The sequence below is a fragment of the Mus musculus genome, chromosome 10 (genome assembly GCF_000001635.26).
Source record: "Mus musculus strain C57BL/6J chromosome 10, GRCm38.p6 C57BL/6J".
NCBI lineage: Eukaryota > Metazoa > Chordata > Mammalia > Rodentia > Muridae > Mus > Mus musculus.
In genome coordinates this window covers 89301396-89329033 of record NC_000076.6, presented here as the reverse complement: position 1 = coordinate 89329033, position 27638 = coordinate 89301396, and the positions used below count along the sequence as shown (strand labels likewise).

Genomic DNA, 27638 nt, shown 5'->3' with positions numbered 1-27638 from the left:
TCTCACTGGGATCACACAGGACAGCACCATGCAAGCCTTTGCTTGTTCGTTGTATAACGAGTTCTGGGAATCAGACTCAGCACTTGAAAAGCACTTTCCTGACGGAGATGCCATCCCAGCCCTCTTGTTCAAGTCTTCGTAACTAGAATCACATGCATTGCTCCTTGTTGGATTTTTTTTTTTATTCAACCTTATGTGAATGAGATTAACCCATGATACTTTGTGAAGATTTGTTTTCTTTCTTATATAGTATTCTGCATTATAGATATGCCTGTTCTTTTAAAACAATAGAAAAAGAAGGATAGTTGATACCAAGTGGGTGTTTTGTGCTGCTAGACGTGGCTGTAGAAAGACTTTATTATTAACTGGTTTAATGTTCACATAATAAGTTTAGTGCCTTTATTATTTCCATTCCCCTATACAAAGAAACAAAGACCAATAGACAAATAACAGGCTCAAGACATGCCCAGGTGTCTTATATATATTGTTATATACAATATATAAATCCTGAGATCATACTCCAATATAATACTATATATATCTCCAGGATCTACAGACTTCATTGATTTCATTCAGTTTCAAGATTCCCCTCTGGCTACACGATATTCTCATTTCACCAAAATTGGTCCCTCAAGGACTAAATCAATATTAAGGCTGTCCTGAAATGTCTGGTTTAAGAGCCACACATAAGCTTTTGATTGATGTTTTCTGTTTGAGGCCCACAAGTGTGTGCACCTTTCTCCACATGGTTTCCTTGTGTCACAGATTGCCACACCTCCTGTGCCTTTGCAGCCCTGACTTAGCACTGAGAGCAGAGGGGTTTTGCCGCTTCGGTTTACCCACAACCCCTTCCTAGACAACTGCTTCCGATTCAAGCGTCCTACTTTACTACTGACTCCTAGTCTTCGATAAGCATTTCTCTTTTGTGCCTGTTCTTCCTGCTCATCCACGGCCGCCTATCACTAACAGATGCTTTCTCTCTGTTGTGTGCATTTCCCATGCCTTTAACCCTGCCCCCTAAAGATCTCCTTTCCAGCATCTTCTAAAGGCAGACTGTTAATGAAAGCTTTAGAGAGAATCGAGAATGGCGACTTTGGAGCAGGTAGACTCATTGGCTATGCTTTAGATCTGAATTGGTCGATCCAACACATTCCACATAGACTGACTTATGTGCCAGGGGTACATTTCCTGTGGCTGATCTTATGCTGTATCTTAACTCCCTATCCTTGAGATTAGCCTTATGACCACCATGTTCAGGTGGAGACCAATACTGAAAGGAATTAAGCAAGTTAAAGAACTTACATTAAACAAAGCTGGCCTATTTCTTGTCTGTGACCACAACCTCTTTATAACTAGGAAGAAGTAAAAGCAGCCGTGTGTGTGTGTGTGTGTGTGTGTGTGTGTGTGTGTGTGTGTATGTACCTCCTTTAACTTTTTTTCCCCTTTTGTCTTGCTTTAAATCAGTGAACATTGTTATGTTTGGGTCTGCCCTTGACAATCTCAGGGATTGCTGGTGTGCAAAAGTACCCACAACCTTGAGTGCTTGGTGCCTGTGACCCATCGGATGAGTCTGAGAGGCACCTTTGTCACAGACGCAGAGCTGCCTTTGTTGTTATTATAGTTTCAGTCATAAGCTTACATCGTAGTCATGGTAACCACGAGTTGGTATTAACCTTCTTCTTGTCTTGCTTTCTTAACAGACAAAGATGTGAGCAGTGGGAGTTATAACCTGTCCTCTGCGACCACGGGCAGCTACTACAGCTGTGTCAGCCAGATCACCATAGGTGAGCAATTGCAGCGACTGTCGTGTAACACGCTTAACCTGAGTGGGAAGGCGGCTTAGGAAGGAACAAGGAGAAAAATACCTATGAAAGAATTGGTTTTCAGAACCACAGCAGTTGCTGCTGGTGGGTTCTCGTCCTGGGGCGCCCTCTTGTGGATTTTTGCTGCTATTGGAAGGAGTCGTGTAACTAGCCTATAGCGAATGGGTCTTTTCCTGCTTCAGTGCTCGCCTTAGCTCTTTCATTGGTGTGTTATCTGAACTGTGATGCACTTAATATCACAATCAAGTTCTTCTGTAATATCTGTGGAGAATTATTAAATATTCTTTCAGGAAGAAACCTCCTGGTAACTGCAAATAGAAAACGAATGTTATGTAAAGTACAGAAAATTTTGTCCACCAAATTTTGTCCACTTGGAGGGAAGGAGTACCTTTCCTGTCTGAAGAGTGTGTGAAGCAGATGTTAGTGTGCTGCTAAAATCCAAAGTCAGACTTTCCTTATTGGGATCTGAATGAACCAAGGAGAACCAGACAGACATAACATTTCCCACCCTCTCGGATGCCCTTCTGCACGTATTACGCCTTGGTCGTCCTTCAAGGCATTCTGCTGTCTAAAGAATCCCATGTGTACTAGCCACCCTGTCCCTCCCTTCTCTGAAACAACATTGCCACTCCCTACAGTATGTGACATTGGAAATGTCCTCATATTGGGGCATGCAGTCCTCTCACACACCCCACCCCAGCCCTGTCTCATGCAGGAAGCCCGTGAACTGCAACAAAAGGGCAGAGCACACCTGCACTCTCTCCTACTTTCTTCCCTACCCAAGCTTAAATGTATTTACTGTGTCCAGATAGGGAAGAGTAACATAACCTTCTTTGTTTTTCTGCCTGTTGAGTCTATTCTCTCCCACTTCTTTCAAAACTTTCCTGAGTCCAGAATCGTAGGCAGTGACTTACAAACAATTTGGTGGTGACCACAGCTAATATTTATTTTGTATTCATGCGCTGCTGTTGGCTCTCTATTTAATCCATTTTACTAGACAGGAACTCTGTGAGATGGCACCAGTATTTCTTCATCATACAGATTAGGGGACTTGACTTCTTTTTGTTATTGATATGATCAGGGTTCCAGTATAGGTCTCTTAGACTACAACCCATGCCTTGGGACTCCAGAATGTGGCTTCTTTAACTGCCATAGCAGGGAGCTCTGTCAAATAATGACGGGCCTGTAAAATGCATTTGAATTCTTTTGATTATAAAGTCGCAAAAGTATATTTGAGCAGAAAACTACACATGGGCACCTTCTATTTGAAATACCCATTAAAAACCACATTGGATTTAAAATGCCACCAAGCAAAATGGACCCCAATTCCCTGATTAGTTTACTAAAAAATGTCCTGTGACTGCCGGGATTGCTGCTTGCAAGACAATGTGCTATTAGTTTCAGTGGGACGATCTTTGACCCTGACATCGTACTTCTGGGTATTTTATAAAGTGTCTGCACTGCCATCACCTCTGTCTAATTTACTCTGAAGTCCGTTGCTGCTCACTGGTACGAGGTCTCTGGATCTTTACATGGTGTGAGTACGCTCTGACATATCCACTTTTTTCAACTCTCATGAAGTCTGTGGGTTGGTATCACTCTGTTCGAACACCAAAGCAGACTCAAGCATTAAAACTAAATGGGAGAACTTGGTTCAGAGTATTATTTTTTAAGTGATTAATTTTAAAATGAAGAGTAATGACATTTAAAAATAATCCTCTGGAGTTCACCCATCAGAGCCCGTTTGAAAATATCAAACACTTAAGATCTTTTTGGAAATATTTGTCAAGCAGGGGGAGGCCATAGAGGGAGGGCCTGCAGTAAGGCATTGAGAAGCTTGAATGACCAGCATGGATGAGAGACTATTCTGAGACGATTCTGTGTTTCCTGTGGGAGATTCTAGTGTGTTATGCAAGTCAGTGGCTCTGAGTAGAGTCACTGACATGAGACAGTAACAAAGCCAAAAAAGTGGGGTCAGGAGGCACATTGGAGGGTGAAGGACGGGTTAGTGGGCTAGAATGGTCATTGACTGCATCTGAGGGTAGACAAGAGTGCTCTGAGGCTTTGAGTCAGGTTGCCAATGAGTCTAGCCACTGTCAGAAATATGTAAGTTAGGAAAAGGGTACAGCCAATATAGTTTGGACATGCTGGGGTGTGGCCCATAAAGCTTGGCTATGAGGTAATGCATGGGACTCCTTAAAATCTCTTGAAGGAAATTGGAATTGTGGGTAGAATGGTCAGAGGCTACAGTCAGAGGCACTGCCTGCATGGAGAGGTTGGGTATGTCTTTGGGATTGCCTGAGATCCTGAGAGTGAGAGCCACTACATTCTGTGTTTAGAGAGCCAAGAAGTCTTTGAGGGGAACCCAGTTAGGAGAGAAAGACAGACAAAGGGAAGGGAGTTAGACAAACATGATTCTCGAAAATCAGAGCAACTCAAGCTCAAAGTCGACCCTGAGGGCCCCTATATAAGACTCACATTGCAGAGTTTGGTGTAAGGAGCTGTGGGGCAGCATGGGCTGAATGACAAAATCCCCAGTGAAACTGGAGGGAGGCCGAGTAGTAGTGATATAGTAGGAGACCCAATGGGGGAAGGTGTTCCCTAAGTGCCATTCTGAGGACTCTTTCTGTATTTACTCACTTCATGCTAACCAAGGTCCTGAGGTAAATATGATTACAGCCTTTACTTTATAGGTGGGGAAACCAAGACCCTGGGAGGTTAAGCAATTGACTCTGGACTCATTGGTAGTAAGAACTAGGGTTTGAGAACAGGCAGCCTTGATTCTGTTGGATGGCTTTCCTGTTACCTGGCAACTTGCACACAGAGACAAATGCTCTTTCTCTATCCAGAAGCTGTACCTACCATGTCAGGATATGTGAGTTAAACTGGATCTTCCAAAGGCGTCTCGAGTCTTCAGTACCTGAGAATCAAGTTAAGATGACACCATACTTGCTTAATCCACCAGTATGCCTGTAATGAGAAGGGGTAGAGAAACACACAGGGACAATGCCATGTGGCAGTGGGATAAGATGTCTATCAGCTGAGGAATAGCAATGAATTCTAGGAACATAGGAACCCAAGAAAAAAGCAAAGACTAGATTCACCGGTGGAACCATCAGAGGCTGTGTGACCCTTGTGACACATCACTTTCGACTTCTGCTTTCCAGAACTGTGAAACAATACATTTCTGTTATGTTTTTTACAAGAGTTCTTACAAATCTAACCTCTGAAAGGGAGGTGGGGACAGGGAATGCTTAGTTTTCTAAGGTGACAATATAACCAAACTCCTAATTCAGTTCCCCGATTGGCCAAGACCGTAGGGAGCTTATTCTTTAACCAACAGAAGACCAGAGGCAGAGTTGTTCTGAGCTGTTGTGAGAGGCCTTCTCCCCTCCACTTTCCTGGTGGCATATTCTCATAGTGGCGGCCACAATGAGGAAAAGGAATGCACTGTCTTCTTAGGCCTCCACTAGTGGAGAGCCTTTCCCCTGAAGAGCTTCAGGAGACCTGACTTGCATCCACAGGTTTAAGGGGTCCCATGACCATCCCTGAGTCAACCAACTGACCGTGTACCTATCAGGGCCACTTGAGGGTCTGGACAAGTGAAATTAAATCAGCTGTTGTGAGTTGCTGTCCCCAGGACTCCTCGGGGTTGGGGCAGAAAACAATGTCAAAGCTGTTCAAGGAAGGAAGGCCATGAGGTTCTGCAGAGGGAACAGGCAGCATCCATTTCCCACAATCTATCCAAAGACTTGGTAATAAAAAGCTTTTGGTGACATTCATGGCAAACGCAGAAAATAGAAAAACAATGTAGACACTCAGGGCTAGAGTGAGGGCACCTTCCTATGGATCATTTAAGGAGCTGTTTGAACAGTTCTTTGCTTTCTTGTATCCCTTACATTCATCCTCTTAGAGAGGTTCTCAACCTATGGGTTGTGACCCCTTGGGGTCGAATGACCCTTTCACAAGGTTGGCCTAAGACCATCAGAAATCACATTACGATTCATAACAATAGCAACATTACAGTTACAAAGTAGCAACAAAAGTAGTTTTTTGGTTGGGGGTCACCACAACATGAGGAGCTGTATTAAAGGGTCACAGCCTTAGGAAGGTTGGGAGCCACTGTTTTAGATAACAGTCATCCTGTATGTGAGGGATTCTAAGATACAGGGCTTGTATAGATTAATCCTTACATGAGCTGCAGAAGTAGAGGTATAGGAAGGATCTGAGGCATAGACAAACCACTCTTTCAAAGTCCTTCAATATGTTTTGGCTCTTGGCTGACTCCCTATTGTATGGTAGCTCTTATCCATGTGTTAGAGCTGTCAGAACCTCAGAGGTGAGTACCATCAATTTTCTTCCAAAGACTGATGACAGCACCGGGTGTGCCTTCTATGGTCCCCTTCAGTTTTGAGTCTGTCAAGTGACAATGTTGATGTTGAACCTAAAGCCAGCCGAGATACCTGTTGCTACCTTTCTCCCTTAGTGGACTGACGTTGTGGGGGTAGGGTGGGGGTGGGAAGCATGAGCCTGCCACCAGCGGGACATCCTGTTGCTTGATTCTGGGATGCCAGCTGTTCCTTTGGTTGGCCGTTCCCTCAAAATACTTTGACCTCATTGCTACTTTTAAATTTGAGTGTCCCATTTACATTTGATCATAATTATGCAGATCTTATTATAGCTCCTTTGTATCAATGAAATGGATTAAAACATTTGCTAATGGGCACCATTTCTGGGATAAAAAACATGAAAAAAACCTTCAGCCATGTGAACAGTGTCTTTTTAACATTAAGAAAATGCTACAAATTAGCTATGATTTTGTATAAGAACTAGTAAACCCTGAAACTTTGGAGAGTCCAGAGTTATTGAAAACTGTCAAAAATTATTTTTGAAGGAAGAAAATATACATATAGTTGTGGTGAATACATAGTTACAGTTATGGGTGATTTGGCATTATGTATTTTATGTACATATTTAGAGTATACAATGTGATATTTTGTATATATATAAATAATATATTTAATATACATATAATCAAATTCTTACTAAGAAACTTCTGGGCATATATCCAAAAGAAGTTCCAACTTGTTATAAGGACACATGCTCCACTATGTTCATAGCAGCCTTAATTATAGTAGCCAGAAGCTGGAAAGAACCCAGATGTCCCTCAACAGAGGTATGGATATAGAAAATGTAGTACATTTACACAATGGAGTACTACTCAGCAATTAAAAGCAATGAATTTATGAAATTCTTAGACAAATGGATGGATCTGGAGGATATCATCCTGAGTGAGGTAACCCAATCACAAAAGAACACACATGATATGCACTCACTGATAAGTGGATATTACCCAAGAAACATAGACTACCCAAGATACAATTTGCAAAACATATGAAACTCAAGAAGGAAGATCAAAGTGTGGATACTTCATTCCTTCTTAGAATGGGGAACAAAATGCCCATGGAATGAGTTACAGAGACAAAGTTCGGAGCTGAGATGGAAGGAAGGACCATCCAGAGACTGCCCCACCTGGGGATCCATTCCATATACAACCACCAAACCCAGACACTATTGCATATGTCAGCAAGATTTTGCTGGCAGGACCCTGATATAGCTATCTCTTGTGAGGCTCTGCCAGTGCCTGGCAAATACAGAAGTGGATGCTCACAGTCAGCTATTGGATGGAATACAGGACCCCCAATGAAGGAGCTAGAGAAAGTACCCAAGGAGCTAAAGTGGTCTGCAACCCTATAGGAGGAACAATATGAACTAACCAGTACTGTCCACCCCGCTGCCCTCAAAGCTTGTGTCTCTAGTTGCATATGTAGCAGAGGATGGCCTAGTCGGCCATCAATGGAAGGAAAGGCCCTTGGTCTTGCGAAGATTATATGCCCCAGTACAGGGGAATGCCAGGGCCAGGAAGCAGGAGTGGGTGGGTTGGGGAGCAGGGTGGGGGGAGGGTATTGGGGACTTTCGAAGAGGAAACTAGGAAAGGGGATAGCATTTGAAATGTAAATGAAGAAAATATCTAATAAAAATATTTATTAAAAAAAAGTTGCCAGAAAAAAAAAAAAAAAGAAAATTAACACAGCTATTGACTCCTAGTTTTCTTTATTTGTGTTTGGTGTGCATTTCTAAAATCTACTCTTTTAACAAATTTGCATTGTAAAATACAGTGTCAGTATATGGCATCCTTTGACCTCCATCTCCCATTTCTTCCTCCTATTCCCCTGAACTACATCTACTCTCTGTTTCTGTGTAGCTGGGATTATTTGGCTTTTTATACTTAAAGATTGCATAGAAAAGTAAGGCTATATGCAGTGGTTTTTTTTTTTTTTTTTTTTTTTTGGTAAAGGTTGAACAATGTCCTTTTTATATTTACAACAGGTTTCCCATTCTTAAATTAAGGAGCACTTATAGAGTGTTAAACACACGTTCACAGTGTGCTCTCTTCTCGGTAATGATTCTAGACGGACTTGGGCAAGTGGAAGGAAAGAGAAAGAGACTTGAATCTCTAGGTTTTCAGGGCTGACCATTTGATAATGAATAATGGATTGGTATGATGTTCCTTGGGGAAGGCTATTCCTTCTGTGCTCAGCATTCCTTAGTTGACTGTAGTTCTTTGTCTAGAGCTGAGGCCTGTGGGCTTACACATGAATATGTATATTCATGTCATCCCTGTTCATACCTGTTTAGACAGCCATGCTACTGAGATTATATGGATATAGCTTCTGACATTCTTAAGAGAGACAGTCTTACAGCATAGTTATATACTTAGGAAAACACACACACACACACACACACACACACACACACACACACACACAAAACACACCCCAACAGTTAAAAGAGGCTGTGAATTCCAAGGAGAGCAATGGAAGGGAGTATATGGGTGGGTTTAGATACAGTGGCTCTCAACCTTCCTAATGCTGCATCCCTTTCATACAGCTCTTCATGTTAAAGTGACCTCCAGCCATAAAATTATTTCATTGTTACTTCATAACTGTAATTTTGTTACTGTTACGAATTGTAATGTAAATATCCGATATGTAGCATATCTGATATGTGACCCCCAAAGCAGTGCAGCCCACAAGTAGAGACGCTCTGGTCTAGAGTGAGGAAAGGGACAGGAAAGGGATGTGATTATACTATAATGTCAATAACGTTTAAATAAATATTTAAAGAAAGAGAGACTTGAGTATCTGAGTGGTGTGGCAAGGCAAGGAGTCTTTGGTGTGATAAGGAGGCATTATTGGTTCAATTTTAAAAATAAAGACTATAAAAAAGCCACTTATTTAAATGGAGTACTCTGGAACTTCTCTTCCATAGCCAATACCATAGTAGGGCTTAGAGGAGAGTCAAGAAGATTGAGTCAGAAGTGTAGTCTGGAAACCATGATTAGGCTCACTGCTGGGAACAGCCTTCAAGCTCCTCCCTGCTTGGGAGGTTAAGTTCTTGTTGATGAGCCCCAGGGGCTTCCTGGTCCTCTCAGAAAATTCACTTACATTCCCTGCATCCCATGTGATGCCTTCTATGAAGGTGACCAAATGAGAAGGATGAAAACAGTCATATTAGCATGATTTTTAGCACTTTCTTTCTCTCAAGTATTCTGATAATTGGGTTCCTCTATGAAAATTGTCCAGAAAGGACTAAATAACACAAATCTGACTTTTCAGGGCACAGTTCCCATTTGTAGTTCCCAGAATGTATCTTGACGACTTTCTTAGTGACGGAACGCACACCAGAGCATGCTTCACCACCTTCTTAGCAAGAAAGTACATCTTATATTGTCTTCAGAGTGTCTAACCTTGAACCTTGACTTATGTGTAATCTTGACCATGGGGAAAGATATAGCTCCCCTCAGCCTCAGTTTCTGCATCTGTTCATGGGACAAACAGTGCATGATTGACAGGAATATTGTGAGGTTGACATGCAGTAATACTAATAGTTCGCTTGGTGCTATGGCAGTAAGTACTAGGAATATTGTCATTTTTGATTTCTAGTCTTTAATCGCAACTTTGGTGTGGATGGTGACTGGATTTATGGTGCTTGCCTCATTGTTCTTGACCCTCATTTCCATTTCTCAAGCTTCCTAACAGATGTGTTCACATGGCTGTTTCCACTGAAGCTTAAGTGCCTGCTGTCTCAAGACACACCTGGCTTTACTCAATCCTGGAACAATTCAGACCTTCTGTTTACACTGGGCTGAAGAAATGGTCATTCTCTTTGTCATAGCTTTGACTGACATCTTGTCAGTGTGAGACAGTTATCAGTTACTTTTATGTTGCTTTGATCAAATACCATGATCAAGGCTACGTATAGTAGGAGGTGTTTATTTGGGCTTATGGTTCTCAATCTTCCTAATGCCTTGACCCTTCAATCCAGTTCCTCATGTCATGGTGACCCTCCAACCATAAAATTATTTTGTTGCTACTTTATAACTGTAGTTTTGCTACTGTTGTGAATTGTAATGCAAATATCTAATATGCAGGATATCTGATATGGAATCCCCAAAGGGGTCTTGACCCACAGGTTGAGAACTGCCTGTTTTAGAGGCATAGGAGTACATCATGGGAAAGAGGTGTGGAGTCAGATACAGGACACTAATAGCTGGCATCCTCAACTGCAAATGATAATGATACATTCTGCCCACCTGGATCAGACAAGTTATCCCAATTATTCTATTCCTGTATGATATTCATAGCTAACTATGGCTATTTAAACCCATGTTGGATCAGGATCTTCTTCCTGTCCATCCTCCATCTTGCTCCTTCTCTGTCCCTGCAACTCTTAGCTCTGCGTCATTTTTTCCTGTCCAATCACAGGCCTCCTGCTGCACTAACAACTAAATATATTGGACAGGGAAAAATCCTGCTACATAGCACCTTTAATAAATCATTAGTTCCCTTTTTATGATCTTTGGTCAATGGTTATACAACCTCATGGAATGTGCTCTGAGTAGTAGAATGCCTGCTTGCTATCAGAAGCAATTAACTGGTGACACTTGGAGACTTGCAGAGTTCTCATTGTAGTTTTGATGATCAGAAAGGACCTAATAGCAGCCCCACTATAAAAGAGCTTAACAAATACTGATATAATTTTTAGAAATTCTTATAGGATCATTATTAATAATTAAGAAGTCATCTATTTGTCTAATAGCATCAGTACAAGACAGTACATCTTTGTTGTTCTGCAGAGATCTGCTCAAAAGGGTGGGCTAATACCCAGTAACTGTTACATATTTAATAATAACAGGAAAAGCATATTAATAGCAAGAATCTTTCCTAAAATGAATTTCTCATGGGCCTTGTCTGTGGGAGCAAATCTGTCATGGATTATTTTAAATCCAAGGCAGACTCATCTCGGGACAATCACCGGCTAGTTCTTAGCTTGTCCTAGGATGGCTCCTGACAAGTCGCTGTATGGGGTAGAGATTGGCTGTGTAAAGTGTCCAGCATATAGTTGTTCTTCAATTGCTTCTTAAAAGTTTATGACCACAGAGGCTGGGGAGATGGCTCAGCACTTAAGAGTATTTGCTGCTCTTCCCAAGGATTCAAGTTAGTTGCCTGCACACATGTTGAGTGGCTCATAATTGCCTGTAACTTCAGCTGTTTGGACTGGACATGGTTGTTGGACACCTGTGGACACCTATGGCAGGCACATGCAAACACACACACACACATGAACATGCACACGCACACAATGTGACTTTAATAAGTTTAATGTGACAAGATGAACACTATTTGTCAAGTGTGACAGCAGCTGTTTATCCTGAGAATGCATTCTCAGGATTGGATTTGACTCACAGTCAAACAGTGTATAAGGTTTTGATATGGTTACTGACCAAATCTGTTTACCTCAACAGGCTACGATGTTGCTGGGCCTGTTGCAATTGGACTCACCCACTGGAAGAATCCTTATGTACAAGGCAGACCCACCCTCCCATCAGATCTGCCCCTCTTCCTCTCCAAAGATGCAGGCATCCCTGTGTACCACCAGTCTTTCACTCGAAAAGCTGACCTGGCCACACCTTTGTCTTGTCCGGCCTCGCTGTCCATTACTCCAGTGCCTTCTTACAGCAGCAGCAGCCAGGAGACTCTGAGCCAAGACACAACAGGTAACAGTGCGAGCCTCTTTGGGGGTTCAGGTCTTGGCATATCTAATGTTCTTTCATTCATTTCCCTGCTGACCCGATTGTGTCTGTGTTTCTGCTTGTGTGATGCTCTGGACTCCCACAGCATCTCCATGCTCCCTGTTTAATCCCTTAGTTGGATTAGAGGGAAGGTTATGTTTGGAGACACGTGACTGAAGTCTTATTCCATTTGCTAAGATGTTCCCTAGGAATGGACTTCAACCAGGAGTTTAAGAAGCAGAAAGGGAGACTTTTGGCTGAGTAATTTCTCTTTGAATATCTTTGCCCCACCAAATTGACCTGCTCAGTCTTACAAGTGATCCCTAGCACTCTTTAGATTCCAAATGAGCAATTTCATCAGAGACACTTTGGAGGAAATCTCTCATGGCATAAGAGGAAGATGAGCAATCAGAAAGTTAATAATAATATTTTGTGATATACAAAAATTACATAAAGTTTGAATTTCAGTTTCTTACATTATTAGGTCTTTTTGGATACAGCCATACTTTCATTTGCATAACCTACAGTGAGTTTTGCATAACAACGTAGAATCAAGTAATCATAAAAAAATTTGTAGCTTGTAATGCCTAAAATGTTTACTGTCTGGTTCTCTTTTGCTGACCACTGATCTATGTGATTTTTATTTTAGAAGTCATAACTTAACGAAGGCACAACATTTATGATATGTCACATTTGAAGTAAGAGCCACCCATGCAAGGATGGCTCGCTCACTGTTCTTGTTTCTGACGTCTGAGGTGGAGGTTTAAGTGATATATTATGCTGCTGTATTTTCTTTTGTCACTACAGCACTTAGAGAAAATGGTTTAACTAGCAAAATCCAGCAGGATTCCTTGGCAAGTAACAATTCACAGATGCTACCACCTAGAGACAAGATGCTGAGGCTGTGAACATCATGGATTCAGGCAATCACCACTGAACTTGTTAAAACTGAGGACTCCTAGGCAGTACCCCAGGTGCCCTGTGCACAGAGCAGTGTGGCCTTGGCAGTGTGCATTTTATAGACCACCTCCTTTGAGGTTTGATTGCGTACTTTTCTCACACGCCATGAGCACTTTCCCCCAAAGTGTCTTTGATTGAATTGTTCAGTTAAAATCTGAAGAGTGTTAGGGATCACTTGTAAAACATCAGCTCTGCACATGACACGGTATAACCATCTTTCTGATTATCCTGATTGAGGGTCACCTTGCTATAGAGATAATCTGTGTAGTAGGCTCAAAATTCTCTGGTGCTTTGAGTTTTATAAAATATGTAAGGGGTGTGTGTGTGTGTGTGTGTGTGTGTGTGTATGTGTGTAGCTGTGACAGGAGACAGGGGCCAGGGGGCATGGCCAAACACCTACAGCCCTTAGGGTCACCAGGGTTCTAGGCCTGTGCTTGACTGGGGACCAGGCTGTCTATGAATAGCTCAGTGCATGTATATATGCTAGGTGCCAGGAGGTGCCTGTGGAGGCCAGAAGAAGGTATATGATCCCCTCAAAATGGAGTTAGAAGATAGTTGTTAGCCTCAGGATGGGTACTGGGAACTGAATCCTGGTCCTCTGCAAGAGCAGCCACTGCTGAGCTGTCCCTCTAGGTCCAGGGTATTTGCTTTTATTGTAAAAAGGAATGACTGTGTTTGCTCTTGTTCAATAACATCTGAAGTTGAGAAATCAAATGCCTGTGGAGTCCCTATCTTCTCTGGACCCCTCAATCCTTCCCCCAACTCTTCCATAAATGTCTCCAAGCTCTGTCCAATGTTTGGCTGTGGCTCTCTGGATCTGTTTCTGTCAGCTGCTGGGTAGAGCCTCTCAGAAAACATTTGTGCTAGGCTCCTGTCTGCAAGCATAGAGTCAACTAACCGGGACCCTTGAGGGCTCTCAGAGACTGAACTTCCAACCAAAGAGTGAACAGGCTGGACCTAGGCCTTCTGCACATAAGTAGCAGATGTGCCGTTTGGTCTTCATGGGGGATCCCTAAACAACTGGAGTGGGGCTGTCCCTAAATCAGTTGCCTGCCTGTGGATCCTGTTCCTCCAACTGGGCTGCCTTGTGTGGCCTCAGTGGGAGAAGATGAATCTAGCCCTATAGAGACTTGGGGGATACCCAGGAGTGGTCTCCACCCTCTCAGAAAAGAAGGGGAGGAAGAGTGGGGGAGGGACTGTGTGAGGGGGAGCATCGATTGAGTTGTAAAGTGAATAAATAAATTCATGTAGAAAAAGAAGAGAAATCAGATGCTTTCTGATGGTACAGTAAAGGAATGTTATGGCCTTTTTCAGTACAGAGGAGTGTGAAATGCGAGCTGCCAGGTGAACACTTTACATTCCCCATCAGTGAGCCTGTTTTCCTTCCCATGGTGCAGTGTATGCAGAAGCCAGTTGATTTTGGAAAGAGCTTTCTATTTTTAACTTCCAGTTTTTTTTTTTTAAACAAAACAAAACAAACAAAACAGAACAAATGCCCACAATTCTCTTCATTTCAGGGCTTTCCTGTGACAATAAAATTGACTTTCTCCATGTAACTGTCTGTTATTATTTTCTTATCAGCATTATTGTTGCTGCTACTTGTATCTTTACAAGGCACACCTGAACATTAATGATACCCTGTACATATGGCATCAGCTTTTAGAAAAGATAGATGCTGCCATGGCTTCTATAAATGTCAAGGTTTTGCTTATGTTGTAGACTGACTGCATTTTATTTATTAATTTCAGTGTGTAAAATATTTGTGTGAAAGTTCTGCTGCCTTTCTTACTTATTTGTCTTAAAATACAGTCAATTTATATTAAATTTTTTCCTTCTGTTGCTAATTAGAGGGAAATTCTGGAGTGACAGGAGTCAGTACAACTGTACGAAATTGTCTTGGAGATTCCAAAACCTTCCAGATATCCTTTCGCAAGTATAATGTTTAGCTTCACAACCTCAGCACTGATAGAGAAGAGCTGATGAAGCTTATATAATGCAACTAGACAATTATATATTGATTATTGGGATTTTATAGCTTATACCTATGAGCTTCCATAACCACACTGAAAACATTTTCACATTTTATAAACACCATCATTCAACAATTTCAGGGTGAATTAACAAAATCCTGAATGGATAGAAACACTTGAGCTCTCATTGTATTTGATATTTTTAAATATATAATATTTTTATCCTTGAGAACTTCATTCAACTCCTCTCAGGTCTACCTCTACCTCCCAAATTTGTGTCCTATCCCCACGCCCCTCTTTCATTAAGCCATCGAGTCTAATTTGTGCAGTCAATGTACTCCTTGGTATGCTGCCAACCACTGGAGCTTAAAGAAAGCTACCTCCTCCTTCCTCAGGAGCGGTCAAGGTCTATAGCTCTAAAGAGAGGAGTTGGGGCTCACAAGTCCCTTCCCTCCCTCTCCAGATTGTTTTTATTCTTGCCACAGTTCTACTCATTTCTCTTTCTCTTCATTGTGTAACTGACCTGCACAATATGTCCTTGTTCATTAGACTTAGCCCTAGTTTCCAGTGTGTGCAGTGAGCAAGCTATAAAAACCTGGATATATTTCTCCGTCTGAGTGACAAATAGTGTATTGTCAGTAAATAAATCATAGCCGGTTAAGTTAAAAAAGCAGTCTCCAGTGGCTTGCTGTATCTGTGCATGCATGCATGCATGCATCCATCCATCTATCCAGTGTGTACTACATTCTTCTCTCTTCTGTGCACTGTGATATGACCTTTGGATAGGAAAGTAAGACATACACCACAAGAAATCAATGCTTAGTGGAGAAAACAGATAAGAAACCAAGTATTCTAATATAGTACAATATAGTGTGACAAATATTAAAATTGAAGTGTGCTGGCTAGTGTTATGTCAATTTGACACAAGGTAGTGTCACCTCAGAGGAGGGAGCCTCAGTTGACAAAATGCTTTTATAAGTCCAGGTTGTAGGAAAGCCTGTAGGGCATTTTTTAAATTAGCAATTGATGCAGGAAGGCCCAGCCTGTTGTGAGTGGTGTCATCCCTGGGCTGGTGGTCCTGAGTTCTGTGAGAAACCAGGCTGAGCAAGCCGTGAGGTACAAGCCAGTAAGCAGCACTCCAGCCACGGCTCCTGCATCAGCTCCTGCCTCCAATATCTTGCCCTGTGTGAGTTCTGGTTCCGATTTCCTTCACGAATGATCTGTGATACGGAAGAGGAAGTAAAACAAACCTTTTACTTCCCAAGTTACCTTTACTCGTGGTGTTTCATCACAGCAATAGAAACCCTAACTAAGGTAATAGGATTTCAGTGAGGAGTCGCAAGCATAAACAAACTGATTACATTACTACAGTAATCCTTTAGTATTAAAAATACCAAGACAGATTACATGTCAGAAATTCTTGGTACCCAAAGTGTTTCAAATTTTAGAATTTTAAAAAGTAATTTTAAGATGTGTATATATATACACACACACACACACACACACACACACACACACACACACACACACACATATATATATGTATATATACATATATATATATATATATACACACACACATATAATGACATAGTTTTAGGGTGGAACTCAAGTCTGAATACAGAGTTCATTTAAATTTTATATGTGTTATATACAAAGCATGAGGTGATTTTATACAATATTTTTAGTATACTTGACTTTTCATTGTGACCTATTATTTGAGGGTCAGATGTGAATTTGCTATTTGACACATAATGTTGGTACTCAAAAGGATAGGATATTGGAAAACTTCAGGCTCTTTAGATTGGGGCTCTTTAAACTGTACATTTATAATATATTAATATAAAATACATCATTAACATATTGGCAAGACTATATTAAGTGGGGATATATATTTCTTCAATAAGAAAACATAAAATTGAGAGAGTTTGAGAAATTTCCCATCTCAGAGACTCAAGTGTGTTTCATCCCCAAATTTTGATGGCCCGGTTTTACAAGTTGTGTCATTATCTCCCAGCTTCCAATTTTTGGTCCCTCTCATACAGTCCCCTGATCCCCATCCACTCCTTTCCTTCACACTCAGTTCCGGATGCATGCCAAAGGCCTGCAGCTAATAACCTCATGCATGATTTATATGACAAGTTTGGATGTTTAGTTATAGCTGACTACTGGACTTTTCATTTTGTTCTTAGATATTTTAAAGTTATATACCCTGGATGGAACTTTGGTCTGGTAGCTTTCTTAAAGTTGAATTTCCCATTCCATTAAGTGGTGGCAGAGTCTATTTATTTTAGTTTGGACGCCTATAGCAAAAATACCATAGATTGAGTGGCTTGAATTACAGATATTTCTTATCTTAAAAAGTGTTTCAGGACCAGGGCACTGGAGACTCTCTTTCTGGTATTCAGATGGCCATCTTTTGGCTAGATCATCTCATGATTAAAAACAGTATGTATGTATGTATGTATGTATGTATGTATGTATGTATTATTTAATGTGTATGAATGTTTGCCTACATGCATATATGTGCATCACTTATATGCTGGGTGCCTTCGGGGGCCAGAAGAGGGTATCCATCCAATAGCTGACTGTGAGCATCCACTTATGTGTTTGCTAGGCCCCGGCCTAGTCTCACAAGAGACAGCTATATCAGGGTCCTTTCAGCAAATGCTTGCTAGTGTATGCAATGGTGTCATCATTTGGAGGCTAATTATGGGATGGATCCCTGGATATGGCAGTCTCTAGATGGTCCATCCTTTTGTCTCAGCTCCAAACTTTGTCTCTGTAACTCCTTCCATGGGTGATTGTTTCCAATTCTTAGAAGGGGCAAAGTGTCCACACTTTGGTCTTCATTCTTCTTCAGTTTCATGTGTTTTGCAAATTGAATTACAACATTGTTTATGGGCTTTCTGCTGCGAACCTCCCAGCCTGGAGAGGGTAGTGGCAGGGGCACAGAGTAGGACTCTGATGTGACTTTAAAGTCTGAGGGCCTCTGGACATTCTAGCTCTCTAACTGTACTGAAATGCTGATGATAACTTCTAAGAAGTCCTAAAAACTCTCTTTTTCTGAGGATAAAAAGCTGCTGGCTTAGGTGATTGACACCTGTAGCCTAACAACAGGGAATGAGGGTCTGGCAAATTAATTAATGTGGCCTTTGTTCTATCTCAGCAGGAACTGCACACTCTAACTTTTGGCCTGCTAGTAGGAAGTCCCAGGAAGAAAAAAGGGACACTTTGAAAAGTGACTATAGAGTTTATTACTAAGTGGTAAAAAAGTTTCCTATGAAAGCTATCTAAGGGAAAAGTGGAAAGATCCTAAGTGGGGAAAGGGAAAAAACTCTACTCTCTCTCTTATCCTCATCTCTTCATCCTCAGTACTTATACATCTTCCAGAATCCATGATTACACGTTAAAAAGTTTGTCACAAGTTCACACACAAATTCAAATCATAAATTAAAATAGAAGTTTACAGCAGCAAATGTTTACATGCATATCCATTAGGAGTAATTATCTGGCTAAACATCCATCACCTGTCTGAGCTCCACAGGTTCACCGAAGGTTTAAAACCACAACTAAGTTATTAGTGAAGTTTTGTTTAGATAAACCCAGTCAATATTTTATCTTCTGTCCTAGCACCTATAATAAATCATTAGTTTCCTTTTCTTGACCGTTGGTTAATTGTTTTACAACCTCTTGGAATGTGCTCTGAGTAGGAGAAAGTCTGATTACTAAGAGCAATTAACTGTTGACACATGGGAGACTGACAGATTTCTCATCGCAGTTTTGACTATCAGAAAAGGGTTTAATAGCAGTTCCACTATAAAAGAGCTTAATAATCACTGATATAATTTTAGGAATTCTTAGAGGATCCTTATTAAGACTTAAGAAGTCATCTATTCATCTACATAGCATCATTACAAGACAGTGCATCTTTGTAGGTGTGCTCCAAAGGGGTAGGCTAATACCTAGTTATTGTTATATGTGTTTAACAATAGCAGGAAAAGCATATTAATAGCAGAAATATGAATTCTTTTACAGTCTTGCTAATAAGAGTGAATATGTCACAGATTATATTATAATCTGAAGCAGACCATCTCAGGAAGACCACCTGCAAGTTTTTTTAGCTTGTCCTATTATGGCTCCTGACAGCTTTCTAAGTATATTCCTCATCAGTGGCAGGACATGAAGATGTGAGATGGCTGCTCTTTGTTTCATTTACCTTGTGCACTTAACATCTAGGCAGAGGTCTTGTATCTTGTTACAAGATGGAAAATACTTATCCCCCCTTCCTGCTTACCTAGTGGGGGCTCTCTGATATAGAAATGTGTGTGAGCTGTGAATTCTTGAGCTGTGTCTACTGGTGGTGATGCAATGAGTTTGTCTGGGAGTATAGAGTATCTTGTAGCAAGTGCCCATTGAATAGCATGAATTCAGTATCTTTCAACACATTGTGACCAGATACTTTCAGGACCGATGCCAAAGGAAACATGGAGGAGCTAAGTTTTCAGAGGCTGGATGCCATTAATAATGACCCTGCAACTCAAGCTTCTGATAATATGCGGGGTAATCTGACCACGTTAAAGATCTGTGTGTGATACAAGTTGGGGTCTGCCTATGCTTTAGAACTAAGAGAATGATCACAAATGCTCACTTAGCAAGAGAATTAGCTCTGAGAAGTAAAACACTGAGTTTTGTTCACATTTCCTGTTTCCTAAATTTGACTCATCTTTTTGGAGTTCAAGACTGTGTCACTCAGTTATCCAATCTAGCACAATGCAGATTGTTATTTCCTTCTCCATGTATGGTGGTTATCTGGTCATAGATGATTGAAAACAGCGTGAATCTAGGAACACTTAATAGCACATGAGGACAAAGTCAATTAAACAATACGGCTATGATGTCACTTGAGAATTATGCTAAGAAAATGAAAATCTTGAATTAAAACTGCCTTAGGATGATATATTTCAGAATAAAACATTAAGATGCCACATCAGACTCACCCATTCACTCAGTTATCTGAACTCTCACCATAGAGGAATTTTCATCCAGCCACATGGATGCAGCTGGAATGCAGATATGCCACATACCTTTAGTCCCTCTGGCTGCAACACAGACATATCCTTATACACATTTTTAATCCCAAAAAAGTGACATCTAGTTGAGGGACAGACAAAGTGAAGAATCAGAGAAAATTTTGACAGAATGAATCCCAGATAGAATATGCCCAACTCTCAGGTGAACAGCTAAAGAACAGCCCAGAGAGAGCAAAGTTCAGGCAGCTGAGTTCAGCTGAATGAAACTGAGATTGGTGTAGTCAGTTGGGAGTTAGTTGGGGGTCAGTGCAACGCAGTAGAGTTGAGCTCCTGAGTTCATGCAGTTCTTTGCATGTCAGCAGAGGAAGCAGAAGCCAGAGAATGTGGAGAAGCCAGAAGATTAGAAGAAATTGCCACGGTTAGTTTGATGCCAAGCAGAGCAATTTAATGAGAAGCTGAGAGAAGCCAGATTGAATCAGTCAGTTTGGAGAGAAGTTTGAGCCAGAACAGTTGAACTAGCCAGCCAGAGTTCAGAAAGACCTAGGAAGGGGTGAGATGACAATTATATTAGGCGAATAAAGGACACATCTACACTCACCATTCAAAGTGTGGATCATTGACAACAAGAGGGCTTGAGTTAGAGACAGCTTTAATAACATTTGGAATTTTCTGTGGTTTCAATGGTCTGTGGTTTGTGAGTGATTGGATGCTATAAGTGCTTTCCAGTATAATTAAACCCAGAGCTCCTTTCTGCTGCCATGATAAACATCACGTCCAGAAACAACCTCTCCATCATACTCCTAATTAACAACAAACAATGGGAATGGGGGCTGTGGGTACAGCATCTGTAATACTCAGTATCAAATTGGGGCTCATGTAAATGAATTTGAACATTGATTTATCATTAAAATAGCTGGAACCTTTAAAACAAAATTGAAGCTCTGTGGTTCGAACAAGGAATTCTCACATGAACACAGTAAACTGGAGATTCTGTTGAACTGCAGACCCTCCTTCAGTTGGCCTGGGGAGTTGGTGGTGACAGTCTGTCTTTATAGCCTTTTCTCAAGTGATGCCTGTGCTTCTGGTCTCAGGACTTGGACCTAATACAAGACAGGGATACAAAATCTTATTTCAAAGCTTATACCGTGTCCAACAAGCAGGTGTTACAAAAGATAAAAGTGATCTTAAAGGGCTCAGGCAATGTTATGTTTATCAAAACATTGCCTCTGAGTTCTTAAAGCAGCATTCCAGGAAGGGCATTTGCTCCATCCAACAGTTGTGAGTGGAAAGTCTCCTTATACCCTGTTACCAGGAAATTGCTGACTCAGGAGTTACACACTCTGACTCCCACACAGACATTGTTTAGACAAGGAAAAAAAATGCCAACAGCCATGACACTGACTCAAGAGAGATCTTAGTTGTCTTAGCTCTGGTGCCCTGGAAACAGAGTCTGAGTCACAGATCTTTATGTGTGAAGTTTACTGACAAAGTTCTTGGGAGCAGTCAGTGTGTCTGTGTGCAAAGATAGGAGGGTAAAGGAAGATGCCTGGACAAAGGGAAGTTTTGAAAAATGGTGCTGCCCTAACTCTCAAGAGACTGGAGGCCCCAGGTCAGGTGGGGAGGAGGTGTGGGATGTGGAGCATTCAGAGGGTGGATGGGGGGGGGGTAGGGAATAGAATATGGAGTGTATTCTAAATTTTATAAAAATTAAAAAGCAAAAAAAAAATGGTGCTGCACAGGGAGGACCTCAGACAATTGCAAGGGAGATCTGGAATTTGCACCTTGCTCCAAGATGGCTCATAACAAAGCATTTGTGCCTTCCCATGGTTGCCTGAATTTGAGCTACCACAAGGAAGAGGCATGGTCTTGAAATTTTTCTCTGTGTGGACAATTTTTCAAGAGAGATTTAGCTGAAAGCCAGCATCGCCAACATCCAGAACAGCTGGCAGATGCAATCTGTCACATCAAGTGGTTAACATGAAGCAGTTAAGAGGATGTAAATGGAAGCACAAATTGGAGAACACAGAGGGATTCTTAGTGATACCACAAGCGTGAGAAGCTGAGTTGAAGTAGGATGGGGAAAGTTTTTAAAATGACATGTTATCTATTATCTATCTATCTATCTATCTATCTATCTATCTATCTATCTACCTACCTACCTACCTACCTATCTACCTATCATCTATCATCTATCTATCTATCTATCTATCTATCTATCTATCTATCTAACATCAATCTATCTATGTGTTTATCTATTACTTGTATGTGTGTGTGTGTCTATGTGTATGAGCCTGTGAGCAAGCATGTTTGTGTGTGCCATATCATGGGTAGAGGTAAGAGGACAACTTGTAGCCATTTCCTCCCATCCTCTGGGACCCAAGAACAGAACTCAGATCACCAAGCTTGGCTGCAAGAACCTTAATGTGTGAGCCATCTCACCAATCTCCTAGGCTAAGAGTTTTGAGATCTGCTTTATCAGAATTCAGTTAATGGGATTGCGGACACCAGTCAGCAAGTAATTTTCTCAGTCCAGACAATCACAGAGTCATAGGGAACTCCGAGGTTTGTGGAGGAAAAGGCCCAGATTCTGGGGCCATTTCCTAATGATGAGGAACTGATGAATGTATTATGGTCTGAACCCCCAGAATAGCTGTAGCCATTTTGTTCCATGCCTATAGAATATGTATGGAAATCCATCATTGTAATCCACTATATAAGCAAATTCAAAGAAAAAAAAACCACATGAAAATTTCATTAGATGCTGAGAAAGCATTTGACATTTTGTCTTATTGATGGTGTCTTTTGCCTTGCAGAAGCTTTGCAATTTTATGAGGTCCCATTTGTCGATTCTCGATCTTACTGCACAAGCCATTGCTGCACTATTCAGGAATTTCCCCCCTGTGCCCATATCTTCGAGGCTTTTCCCTACTTTCTCCTCTATAAGTTTCAGTGTCTCTGGTTTTATGTGGAGTTCCTTAATCCACTTAGATTTGACCTTAGTACAAGGAGATAGGAACGGATCAATTCGCATTATTCTACATGAAAACCACCAGTTGTGCCAGCACCATTTGTTGAAAATGCTGTCTTTTTCCCCCTGGATGGTTTTAGCTCCCTTGTCAAAGATCAAGTGACCATAGGTGTGTGGGTTCATCTGTGGGTCTTCAATTCTATTCCATTGGTCTACTTATCTGTTGCTATACCAGTACCATGCAGTTTTTATCACAATTGCTCTGTAGTACAGCTTTAGGTCAGGCATGGTGATTCCACCAGAGGTTTTTTTATCCTTGAGAAGAATTTTTGCTATCCTAGGTTTTTTGTTATTCTAGATGAATTTGCAGATTGCTCTTTCTAATTCATTGAAGAATTGAGTTAGAATTTTGATGGGGATTGCATTGAATCTGTAGATTGCTTTTGGCAAGATAGCCATTTTTACTATATTGATCCTGCCAATCCATGAGCATGGGAGATCTTTCCATCTTCTGAGATCTTCTTTAATTTCTTTCTTCAGAGACTTGAAGTTCTTATCATACAGATCTTTCACTTCCTTAGTTAGAGTCACGCCAAAGTATTTTATATTATTTGTGACTATTGAGAAGGGTGTTGTTTCCCTAATTTCTTTCTCAGCCTGTTTATCCTTTGTGTAGAGAAAGGCCATTGACTTGTTTGAGTTAATTTTATATCCAGCTACTTCACCGAAGCTGTTTATCAGGTTTAGGAGTTTTCTGGTGGAATTTTTAGGGTCACTTATATATACTATCATATCATCTGCAAAAAGTGATATTTTGACTTCTTCCTTTCCAATTTGTATCCTCTTGATCTCCTTTTGTTGTCTAATTGCTCTGGCTAGGACTTCAAGTACAATGTTGAATAGGTAGGGAGAAAGTGGGCAGCCTTGTCTAGTCCCTGAATTTAGTGGGATTGCTTCCAGCTTCTCACCATTTACTTTGATGTTGGCTACTGGTTTGCTGTAGATTGCTTTTATCATGGTTAGGTATGGGCCTTGAATTCCTGATCTTTCCAAGATTTTTATCATGAATGGGTGTTGGATTTTGTCAAATGCTTTCTCCGCATCTAAGGAGATGATCGTGTGGTTTTTGTCTTTGAGTTTGTTTATATAGTGGATTACATTGATGGATTTCCGTATATTAAACCATCCCTGCATCCCTGGAATGAAACCTACTTGATCAGGATGGATGATCGTTTTGATGTGTTCTTGGATTCAGTTAGCGAGAATTTTATTGTGTATTTTTGCATCGATATTCATAAGGGAAATTGGTCTGAAGTTCTCTATCTTTGTTGGGTCTTTCTGTGGTTTAGATATCAGAGTAATTGTGGCTTCATAGAATGAGTTGGGTAGAGTACTTTCTGCTTCTATTTTGTGGAATAGTTTGTGAAGAACTGGGATTAGATCTTCTTTGAAGGTCTGATAGAATTCTGCACTAAACCCATCTGGTCCTGGGCTTTTTTTGGTTGGGAGACTATAAATGACTGCTTCTACTTCTTTAGGGAATATAGTACTGTTTAGATCATTAACCTCATCCTGATTTAACTTTGGTACCTGGTATCTGTCTAGAAACTTGTCCATTTCATCCAGGTTCTCCAGTTTTGTTGAGTATAACCTTTTGTAGAAGGATCTGATGGTGTTTTGGATTTCTTCAGGATCTGTTGTTATGTCTCCCTTTTAGGGGACTAATATCCAATATATATAAAGAGCTCAAGAAGGTGGACTCCAGAAAATCAAATACCCCATTAAAAAATGGGGCTCAGAGCTAAACAAAGAATTCTCACCTGAGGAATACCGAATGGCTGAGAAGCACCTGAAAAAATGTTCAGCATCCTTAATCATCAGGGAAATGCCAATACAAACAACCCTGAGATTCCACCTCATACCAGTCAGAATTGCTAAGATAAAAAACTCAGGTGACAGCAGATGCTGGCAAGGATGTGGAGAAAGAGGAACACTCCTCCATTGTTGGTGGGATTGCAAGCTTGTACAACCACTCTGGAAATCAGTCTGGCGGTTCCTCAGAAAATTGGACATAGTATTACTGGAGGATCCCGCAGTACCTCTCCTGGGCATATATCCAGAAGATGTTCCAACTATTAAGAAAGACACATGCTCCACTATGTTCATAGCAGCCTTATTTATAATAGCCAGAAGCTGGAAAGAACCCAGATGCCCCTCAACAGAGGAATGGATACAGAAAATGTGGTACATTTACACAATGGAGTACTACTCAGCTATTAAAAGAATGAATTTATGAAATTCCTAGGCAAATGGATGAGCCTGGAGGGCATCATCCTGAGTGAGGTAACCCAATCACAAAAGAAATCACACAATATGTACTCACTGATAAGTGGATATTAGCCCAGAAATTTAGATTACCCAAGATATAAGATACAATTTGTGAAACACATGAAACTCAAGAAGAAGGAAGACCAAAGTGGACACTTTGCCCCTTCTTAGAATTGGGAACAAAACACCCATGGAAGGAGTTACAGAGACAAAGTTTGGAGCTGAGACGAAAGGATGGACCATCTAGAGACTGCCATATCTGGGGATCCATCCCATAATCAGCTTCCAAACGCTGACACCATTGCATACACTAGCAAGATTTTGCTGAGAAGACCCAGATATAGCTGTCTCTTGTGAGACTATGCCGGGGCCTAGCAAACACATAAGTAGATGCTCACAGTCAGCTATTGGATGATCACAGGGCCCCCAATGGAAGAGCTAGAGAAAGTACCCAAGGAGCTGGGGGGATCTGCAACCCTATAGGTGGAACAACAATATGAACTAACCAGTACCCCCTGGAGCTCGTGTCTCTAGCTGCATATGTATCAAAAGATGGCCTAGTCAGCCATCAGTGGAAAGAGAGGCACATTGGTTGTGCAAACTTTATATGCCTCAGTACAGGGGAACTTCAGGGCCAAGAAGTGGGAGTGGGTGGGTGGGGGAGTGGGTGGGGGAGCGTGTGGGGGACTTTTGGTATAGCATTGGAAATGTAAATGATATAAATACCTAATAAAAAAAAGAAAGCATTTGAAAAAATTCACCACCCTTTCATGATAAAAGTTTTGGAAAGATCAGGAATTCAAGGCCCATCCGTACCCAAACTTAGTAAAAGCAATATAAAGCAAACCAGTAGCCAACATCAAGCTAAATGGAGAAAAACTTAAAGAAATCTTACTAAAATCAGAGACTAGACAAGGCTGCCCACTCTCCCCCTACCTATTCAATATAGTACTCAAAGTCCTAGCCAGAGCAATTAGACAACAAAAGGAGATCAAAGGGATACAAATTGGAAAGGGAGAAGTCAAAATAGCACTATTTGCAGATGATATGACAGTATACTTAAGTGACCCAAGAAATTCCACCAGAGAACTCCTAAACCTGATAAACAACTTCAGCAAAGTGGTCGGATATAAAATTAACTCAAACAAATCAATAGCCTTCCTCTACTCAAAGGATAAACAGGCTCAGAAGGAAATTAAGGAAACAACACTCTTCACAATAGTCACAAATAATATAAAACTCCTTGGTGTGACTCTAATCAAGCAAGTGAAAGATTTTTATGACAAAAATTTCAAGTATCTGAAGAAAGAAATCGAGGAAGATATCAGAAGATGGAAAGATCTCCCATGCTCATGGACTGGCAGGATTAATATAGTAAAAATGACCATCTTGCTAAAAGCAATCTAGAGATTCAATGCAATTCCCATCAAAATTCTAACTCAATTCTTCATAGAGTTAGAAAGAGTAATTTGGAAATTCATTTGGAATAACAACAACAAAAAACCCAACAACAACAACAAAACCAGGATAGCAAAAACTATTCTCAAGAATAAATGAACTTATGGGGGAATCATCATCTCTGACCTCAAGCTGTACTACAGAGCAATAGTGATAAAAACTATATGGTATTGGTACAGAGACAGGCAGGAAGATCAGTGGAATAGAATTGAAGGCCTAGAAATGAACTCACATACCTAGGGTCCCTTGATCTTTGACAAAGGAGCTAAAACCATCCAGTGGAAAAAAGACAGAATTTTCAACAAATGGTGCTGGTTCAACTGGTGGTCACAATGTAGAATAATGCAAATTGATCCATTCTTATCTCCTTGTACAAAGCTCAGGTTCAAGTGGATCAAGGACCTCTACAGAAAACCAGATACACTGAAACTAATTGAAGAGAAAGTAGGGAAGAGCCTTGAACACATGGACATGGGAAAATTTCCTGTACAGAACACCAATGGCTTATGCTCTAAGATCAAGACTCAACAAATGGGACATCATAAAATTGCAAAGCTTCTGTAAGGCAAAGGACACTGTCAATAGGACAGAATGGCAACCAACAGATTGAGAAAAGATCTTCACCAATCCTACATCCAACAGAGGGCTAATATCCAATATATACAAAGAACTCTAGAAGTTAGATTCCAGAGAACCAAATAAACCCTATTAAAAATGGGGTACAGAGCTAAACAAAGAATTCTCAACTGAAGAATACCAAATGACTGAGAAGCACCTAGAGAAATATTCAACATCCTTAGTCATCAGGGAAATGCAAATCAATACAACCCTGAGATTCTACCTCACACCAGTCAGAATGGCTAAGATAAAAAACTCAGGTGACAGCAGATGCTGGTGAGGATATGGAGAAAGGAGCACTCCTCCATTGTTGATGGCACAGATGGTTTTCAATCTATTCTATTT

General features: G+C 40.9%; 1 protein-coding gene across 4 annotated transcripts in view; it reads left to right on the top strand.

Annotated features, from left to right (window-relative positions):
• Ano4 (anoctamin 4) overlaps positions 1-27638 on the top strand; it is a 396274-nt gene that overhangs the window by 16172 nt on the left and 352464 nt on the right. For all 4 annotated transcript variants that reach the window (XR_003948705.1, XM_006513757.4, XM_006513756.4 and 1 more), the window contains exons 2-3: positions 1701-1784; positions 11692-11943. Coding sequence is in view for 3 of the 4 variants with exons in the window: in XM_006513757.4 (XP_006513820.1) it covers positions 1701-1784; positions 11692-11943 (336 nt within the window). In the remaining variant the exon portion in view is untranslated. The remainder of the gene's footprint in view (positions 1-1700; positions 1785-11691; positions 11944-27638) is intronic.